Source organism: Hyalella azteca, unplaced genomic scaffold, assembly GCF_000764305.2.
Source record: "Hyalella azteca isolate HAZT.00-mixed unplaced genomic scaffold, Hazt_2.0.2 contig7226, whole genome shotgun sequence".
Taxonomy (NCBI): Eukaryota; Metazoa; Arthropoda; class Malacostraca; order Amphipoda; family Hyalellidae; genus Hyalella; species Hyalella azteca.
In genome coordinates this window covers 16,523-25,232 of record NW_025937354.1, presented here as the reverse complement: position 1 = coordinate 25,232, position 8,710 = coordinate 16,523, and the positions used below count along the sequence as shown (strand labels likewise).

General features: G+C 37.0%; 1 protein-coding gene across 2 annotated transcripts in view; it reads right to left on the bottom strand.

Moving 5' to 3' along the window:
- Window positions 1–2,238: 2,238 nt before the first annotated feature.
- Window positions 2,239–8,710, bottom strand: part of LOC108674006 (probable nuclear transport factor 2) — a 10,745-nt gene continuing 4,273 nt past the window's right edge. Inside the window, exons 2-4 of one of the 2 annotated variants that reach the window (XM_018161902.2) lie at window positions 7,178–7,249; window positions 6,680–6,778; window positions 2,239–4,313 (exon numbers count right to left, since the gene is read on the bottom strand). In XM_018161902.2, coding sequence (XP_018017391.1) covers window positions 4,203–4,313; window positions 6,680–6,778; window positions 7,178–7,249 — 282 coding nt within the window. In that variant the 3' untranslated portion in view covers window positions 2,239–4,202. Of the gene's footprint in view, window positions 4,314–6,076; window positions 6,245–6,679; window positions 6,779–7,177; window positions 7,250–8,710 lie in introns of those variants that run through there. The other variant, XM_047881174.1, reaches the window with a different exon arrangement.

The window sequence follows — 8,710 nt, the reverse complement described above, 5'->3', positions numbered from 1 at the left end:
CCAAATTCGGAATTCAAGCTGCAACATAGTTTGGTTGGGAACGCAGCCGTGCAGCACCAATTTTGCGCACCAATAAGCCCTGAATTCAACGCCTTGGATCTCTCCGGACATCCATCAATCAGCCGTGAACCACTCTGCTCTGTCCTCCTCCGGCCTTGCATAAAACCTGCCGTGCACCACCAGACCGCGGATCGAATATGACTTCCAGGCATCGTTAAAATTACGTGATTTTACGTTTACCGCATCTGAGGTTAAGTTTCAGACAGCATAGTTTTGTTCCAAAATTTATCGCTTCTTCGACGAGTGGCCGTTCGACCGAGGACTGGTTCGACGCAAGGCCTAGATAGGTGGATAGCTAGAGGTCAGCATAGCTCAAGTCCACAGTGCGATTCATATACCTTCCCGACTCCGAGCGTAACGCAGCCGGGCATCTTCACGGCTTTTGACACAAAGCGCCCACCACAACAGCGCCGTTCAGTCACAGGCCGGAGCACAACTGGCCGGGCGCAACAGGCCCTACCGGCTACCGCAATAGCTACTCCTAACGTAACCTAACCTAACTTGCGCCGCCTGTTGCGGTAGGGCCTGTTGCGCTGTTGAGCAGTGGCTCACTGTGGCTGTGTTGTGCAAAGCGGATTTACTGTAAGCCGGAGTTACCCACAGCTCATTGATCTGAGGCTATGTGTAGATATTGCATGCTGATGGTTTGCGTTAGGCCAGGGCCTGTTTACGAGTCAATTTTGTTACCCACCGCTGCGCCCCCGGCCTAGATACGATCGCCCAGAAGGCTACGTTCAGGAAGGCAGGAATCATGATGGTCCATTACACCCAGGGCAGTGGTGGTCTTTGGCAGGCAACCCGTTTGGCTTCCAAGTCATGGTTGAACTATATAGCGGTCTCAGCGTTTATTAGGCCGTAGGCCTGTCGCCAATTCTTAACATCGCAGAACATTCACATTTTGCGGCCTCGCACTCGCAACTCACTGCTACAAATCTGCTGTGCTTAACCGCCCGGCCTCCTTGCCGATTCTGACTAGAAACTGGCGCAAAGAGCTGGGATCGAACCTGCGACTTTCTGCGCCAATCTTGGTACTCCGAACTGTAACCACTGGGCCACCCTGCCCTATAACTATATAAAGTTGACCCGCGAGAAGTTGTCTTTCAGTTCAGCTTTCTTGTAACGTCACGTAGATCGAGAAACGTAAACAATCCCGTCACACCCATGACGGATTGGTTGACTGGTTTGATCGCATTTCGGTGTTTGGTTAATGCTCGTGACGTCACTGGGATCAGTGACGTCACATGCTAACAACGAACTATATACGCAAAAATGGGCTTCTGATGGCTCAAACTTGTACTAGTTCAACCATGTTCCAAGTCTTGTCAAGAGAGTATGTACGTGCAAATGAAATAAACGCCAGTATGATACAACCGTAGCCAGGGGCCGTATTATCAAAACTTCGTAAGTACGCAAAATCGACTTACGAATGGCGTTGCTATGACAACGTAATACTAGCGGTGGTATTATAAAAACATTTGCGCGGGAAAAAAATTTAGGCTTTTAGCTAAGACTTGCGTACGAAAGTTTTGATAATGCCAAAATTGGGTGTATTTACGTACCACAGAACTTTTTTGTCGTAAGTACAAAAAGTTACGAAGCTTTGATAATCCGGCCCCAGGTGTGCTAGTACTTGCAGATTAGAGGTGAAAATAAATTCAACTTTATCCTCAAAAGGAAAAATTTTACAATACACCCGCAAGTTATGTTATAAAATTTCATTTATTGAGATCCAATATATATAAGACCTTATTCTGCCGGGTTTACCAGAAGGCCTAGGATGACCTATTAGTTAAATTGAGCGAGGAGTGATACATAATGAATCGAGCTGCGAATTTGAAATACACAAGCAAGGTAGCTGTAATAATCTGGTAGAAATGGGCGAGGTGATTAAGATCCAGTATAGAACAGCGACTTACTTTTTGAAACTTGAAGCTTGCTATGAAATTTCTGGTTGAACTCGTTCAGGTGACAGAGAACTTCAAGATAATAGCAGCGAGTTGCTTGCTCGGAGTATGCAGCTGGCAGTGAAATTTTTATTGTTTAAAATGAGTGACGGTCGAAAACTCGAAATATGGCATAATCTTAACCTCTTAAAAACATTATACGGTCTTTCTTTCCGCAGGTTATAACTGGTCTTATTTTTTGTCCGATTTCACGTTAGGTTATTAAAGAACCGAATACAAAGTGATTTCCGGTATAATCAATCAAGCAGAATTTAACTATCATTTCAGGACTTCTCACACAAAACACCGGAGTGAACGTTGAAGAAAAAAGGGACTAATAGCACCAGCGAGCAATCGTAGTTTCCAGTCAATTATGCGGCAATATTAAGGGTGACAAATGTTAGTAAGTAAATGAAGCAAACAGCTTAGGCCACAATAGTGCCAGACATTATGAACGTCAGCCACACAAACCTGAAATCCCAGGTAAGATTATAAGTAATGGAAAATTTTGAAACGTCTTCAAATTTGCACGACTTTCCTACAAATTATTATTAAAGCCACCGCTACATCTTTTTCTATGATAAGACTGAACGCTCGTTAAGATCCATTTTCAAAGACAGGAGGAACAATGCTTCACAACACAAGACACCTATGGATCAAGGATAAGAACGAGTAAGCTATTCAAATGAAATGAGAAATTCGCGTTATGATAAAAGAGTGGTTTTGCTGGTCTGGTTGGCGACGACTCTAATTTTTTTTCATTTAATGCCTAAAAAATACTCAATTACAACAACAGGTCAATTTATCAAGTCGCGACATAAGCTCGCCAAAGTAAATAATCCACATGAAGGTTTATCATACCTTTTTAAATGATTTGATCTCTCACTTCCAATATTCTGAATTTCTAAAGCAACTAATTAGCTAACAAGAAACAGACGATCAAGTTAATAAAGTTTAATCAGGAACACCGAGTAGAATGAAGATCAAGGTGAAATAAAAATCTAGCATATCACTCAAGCAAATGATCAATTAAAGGCGCGCACAGTGTCAGCATTCATGCGATTTAAGAAAAAATGATACTTAAACAGATTAGAAGTAATAATTCAACCTTTTGAATATGGAAAGTGTGCCTAATGAATTACGGTGATTACATGAGCTGTCAACGTAGTGTGCCGAACAATGGAGGAAAATGTAGAGAAATAAGCTGATCGATCAACAAGCAAACCAATCAACTCTACAGGACTTCTTTATCTGTATCTAGCACATACAAACGCGTTAGAAAATCAAATCTTCCATTGGTCTTAGCCGCATACAAAGCACTGAAACATCAAGATCTTGTTCCTTATGTCATAAGTAAAAGTATTCATTTCACAGCATTGAGTAGTACATTCAGCTCGAGTTACTGCCTAATTATTGGTATAGCTGATAATTCTAGGACTACCTTCACACGTACGTCTAGCAACACTTAATAGACCTATGTTTAAATGAGGTTACATCATCCGACTGCAAGCTGAAGCGGTTCACAGCCGCACAATGTGAATGATGCAGCACTGAAGTCGTGCAGGACGTAATGTCCTATCAAAGATTAAACGTTTACATTTTCCAATAAGAACGTCTGAAAAAAGTGGCTGCAGTACTAATGTCAGCCTACGAACCCAACACTTGTTAAGATACAAGCATACCCATCACAGTCTCGCAGCTATTTTCAACACTTCAGTAAGCTCAGCAACATCTACCTACCTAACAGACACGAAGCAAAACCGAATTGAAAAACCTCACCAGGAACGAGAAAATTAATTATTACAATTGATGGTTGCAGTAGCAGATTAGTGGGCAGTTTAGGGTATAAGTAATACATTGTTAAAGGCGTATGGGATTTGGTGGCAATAAGTTTTTCTGATAATAAAACTGGTAAATTGATCGGCACAGGCAACTAATGAGAGGCTCAAGATTTAGTACAAACCAAGATTAGCAAACTAGGTTGTAATACCGCAACTAATTTGACCCAAATAAAATGTTGACGGGTAAAATATGCTTTGATATACTTCCATTTTGATAAGCTAACCGGCCAAATGAACTGGATTACACGGTAACAGGTGATAATTTTACCTGCACGCCTTCCAACTTCCCACAAGCAAATAAGTGTAAAAAATAATTGCTATAGGGATGTGCAGCATACAGATGAAATAAGGAGCCAGGTTATTGGTTGTGGATCACTAGCCGAAAACTGTCGTGCTGAATGAAGAAGGAGTCACCCAATGGTTTCAGACAGAAGGTTTGAGAAAACCCATGGACAGGGTCTTCGTCCATCTGTAAGAAAGTCAAAGGGCATTAATAATCATAGCATAAATAAAAAAAACTGTATTTGAAAGATCTGGTCTATAGACAAGTTCTGAGATCCTCCAGAAAAAACAATTTGAGATCCATTACATGAAAAAGACTTAGTCTATTCATCCTTGCCTACAATAATTGAGCTACTAGGTAATAATACTAAGCTGGCCTTGCCAAAATTCCAGAAAAATGCACCAGTTTTCACAAATAATTGCTTTGAATATCAACTGCAAGTTTGAATTTCAGAAGACACCACGAATAAATATGAAGAAATATGATAAAAAAACTGTAAAATTATCACGGCTATAATAATTATGATTTGAATAGCTATTAGTGAAATATAATAGGAGGGGAACTTATAAACCAAGTTGTAAAATAATCAGGATTCAACTATACTTGCTACTATATCATAGTCTGAATTAATATTGGTGCTGAAAATAATTTTCAACAGAAAGGAATGAGTACAAGAATGGACTAAACAATCATATAGCAATTAGAACTCATTCAATTTGCAATAAAGTTAACTTTCCATGTACTATATCAGTTTAAAGTTAGCTTGGAAGAAGATGATTATAATGCAATGAAAATATTTTTTCCAATCACAACTATGAAGAAAATTTGCAAATTTTGCACGGCAAAGAAATGGTGAGAAGCGGCCAAGTAATACATAAAGGTATTGCAATCCAGCAAAACAATCTTACATAACAAATTCCAGCACTAGCCACTCAAATGAGGAATTACCAAACAAAAACTTAGACATCTTATAAATGCACGACAGTCAATCAACAAAATAATTAATTTGGTGATGATTTATAGGTAGCTTTTCTTAACATATAATTTCATATGGGATAACAACACCATTAAGCAGGTACACTACAATCAAGAAATACAATGATAGAAGACATGCTAGATAATTAATCAGCAGGTTTTCCAGCTTGTTTAAGAGAGGAAAACATCACTAAAAGGAAAAATATGCATGTTGACTGAAAATGTAGCATGCAAGTGATGAACCTGCATGAGAATACAATGCAGTTAATTGCAGGCAAAAGAAGGCCTCAAAGAGGATGCAACTATGCCAGGAAAGAAGCTATTGAGTCAACAAGAACGATTTCCTTTAGTCTGGCATTTTGTCATTGCAAAAAAATCAAAATTATTTGGCATTTTTATATCGCAAACAATCAAGATTTCTTTAATTCATGAAAAGACAAATATATGTGTAATTAAATGACAAGTTAAACAATTAAGTGGGCATGAAATTTGAAAAATTACCAATTGGCTAGTAGGCAATAAATAATAATGGATACTTTTGGAATAGTTAAAGTAACTAAAGTCATGAGTCTATTAGTCAAGTGAGTCAAACGATTAAGGTGGAAGAAAATGTGGAGGCACTCGGAGTGAAAAGATGTCTGCAGTTGTAAAGGGGTTTCTAGTACTCCAGAAATGCATAATCTATTTTGCGGCACATTCAATGTCAGTTAAAAATAACCAATTAGTGTGGCTGTTGAGATGTTCAGTACATGCACATTTATATACGTAGGAAGTTTAACCACATTAGCAATAAAGCAGACTGGTCAAAACAACTAGAACAAGTGAACAGTTAAACTGTTTCGTGAAGAGTTTAGAGAGAAAATGCAAGAACTTTTGTTGGGGCTGAAATATAGAACGAGCTAATGGAAAAATTATTGTGAAGCATTCAGGAAGTCGGGTGATAATATCATCTAAATGAGAGAGCTATTAACTGAATTAAGTAGAAGTTAACTCCAAATGCCAAGAAATAGTCAGAGTCAAAGATGCTACGCTGGCAGATGATGCAAAGCCAGTCTGAAGAGGTCGTGCTGAACAAAGAAGCTTCCTTCTAGTGGCTTCAGTGCAAATGTTTGGTGGAAGCCGTGGGGTTTTTCTTCGTCCATCTACCATCAAGAGCAGCAAGTAAATCAGGAAAAATAGTGTGAGAATAATCAATTTGATGAGACAGCTTCAGATTTCCATGACAAAATCTCATTTCCATAGGGAATTCTCAAGTTATTTGTAATGGACCATGCCTCCAAGTGAACTTAAGAACCTTAAAATACATGGTAAACTCAGCCCAAACTGAAGTTCCCCAAACTAGAATCTGAAAATTTAACCAAACCATATAAAACATTTGAAACAGTATCCCAGAACCAAGCTTCCAGCATAAAATTCACTAGAATTCAACACATAAAAATCTTAAATATCAAAAGTTTCACTTGAAAAAACAGAGAAACTATAGAAATAAATTACAAGAATGCTCAAAACTTCATGATACCATTGATAGCAACAGCATACATTATCAGAGACAAGAAATATTCCCTATATAACAATACCTTGAGTTGCCCAAGAACATTAATTAGAACTCCACCATCAAACATTGGTTGGCAGTCCACAGTGGTGATCACACGGGCTATCTTTTGAAATGTCAGCGCCTGGGAAGGAAAACTTGTTACTTATTTTTGTCATCACACTCATAGAAACAAAAATATTCAAACTATGAATTAAATAGTCAAAACCATGAAAATTTTGAGTTGAACAAATTTTACCAGGACCGAATTAAGTCTAATTAACAAGAAAGATATCTTGTTAAGATATCTTATCTTAACCTTATGGTAAGATATCTTATCTTACCATATCTTTATAAGATTCTGAAATAAATAAAAACTACCACTAAGGGAAAATAAAGATAAACTGCTGAATTTGTCAGAATATTATAATTAAAATGATTTTTCAAATCAAAAAATGCTCTTATAACACAGGTTTCACACCAGTATTTGAACGAGGTAATATTGTAATAATATTTTAATCAATTATGACGAATATGAATATACCTTAATTTTTTCCATAATTTGAACAGCTCCTTGAACTTGCACTCCCTCAAAGGACATCAGGGAAAATTCAGCCTGAAAAACATAATTTGGTGATTAGTGATGAGGCTCCTATAACTACAGTTTTCAAGAAAAGATTGACTTTTTTTGTAAATCTCATGACTCCATGTAGTCTAACCAGAGAGCTTATTGTTCCAAACTGGTAAATTGGGCAGAAGCTGCCCACGACTGAGACAAATGTATGTCCATGATTGTGGTCAATTTCACCTGCTACTATGATCTTTTTCCAGGTTCTTCAGTAAAAAAATATAAAAAACAGCACAGTTTTAGCTGCAATTTACAAAAATTACCCATGAAACGATGATTTTTGTAAGCAATTTTAGGAAAATTCTGCTCAATATTCAAGATTGATAGGCTTTGACATTACCTATTGAGTTTTATACATATCTTTAAGTAAACTGAAGTATCATTGAACTCTGCAGAGAGGATGCAAGTCCAAAATCCATGGAAGAATTGAATGAGGTGGGAAGATGGGAGTTGCAGAAGCAAATTGAGTCAGCTGTATACGAGCTTGCCAAAAAGCAGTAACATAACGTGAATGCAACCATTTACATGCTTCACAGATAACACTCACTCTATAAGACGACTTTGCAACTTCACACTGGTAGATCTACTCCCCAAGAGTTATTGGGTATGAACTACAGCTGTGGTTGCCTTTATGATCTGATATCATAAAATTTAATCAAAATTTGCAAATCTTCCATGATATATGACAATAAGTGGTGAGTGTACCCATTTTGCATTCCCTTAGAACTAAATAAATTAATTATGTTTGCTCTGATGATGCTTTTTCCATGTTAAATGAAGAGAATGTTAGCATGGTTCCAAGAGAACATTACCACGCTGTCATCGAAACCTGACTTCAATTGCTCCCAGGGTTGGTGATTTTTAAAAAAAAAATCGAAAAATAAAAAATCAATGATTTTTTCATGATTTTCTTTTATTTATTTGAATTTTTCAGCTTTTTTGTCTTTTTGAAATGTTATTTTTAATGTTGCAATTAGCCTACAAACAATAATAGTATATGGATCACAATTGATGGCTAAAAATGGCACTTATAGCCTTCAATGATGGCCAAGGTGGTGTTTGCCACTTTGGGACATTTGGGTAAACAATTATTTATAAGTCTATTTATTAGCTTTGTAAAGTATGTATGGAGCAGAGTTAGCAATGATTAAATAAAAATGATTAAATCATGTGATTAAATCACTTGATTTTTTATAAAAAAAATCATGATTTTTTCATACAGTGGGGGGAAATAAATATTCGTACACTTGAAAAATCGTATTTTAATGTATGTAAGTACACAAAATTAACAGGAAAAGTGATTTAAATTATGTATATAGATGCATAGTATTCAAAAATACTATCAAAAGAAATTAAATCTCAATGCAACAAAAAACAATGCAACATGTTCACTTTTCGGGTGAAAAAAGTATTCGTACAAAACAATAAATCCGCATTATTTTAATTTAA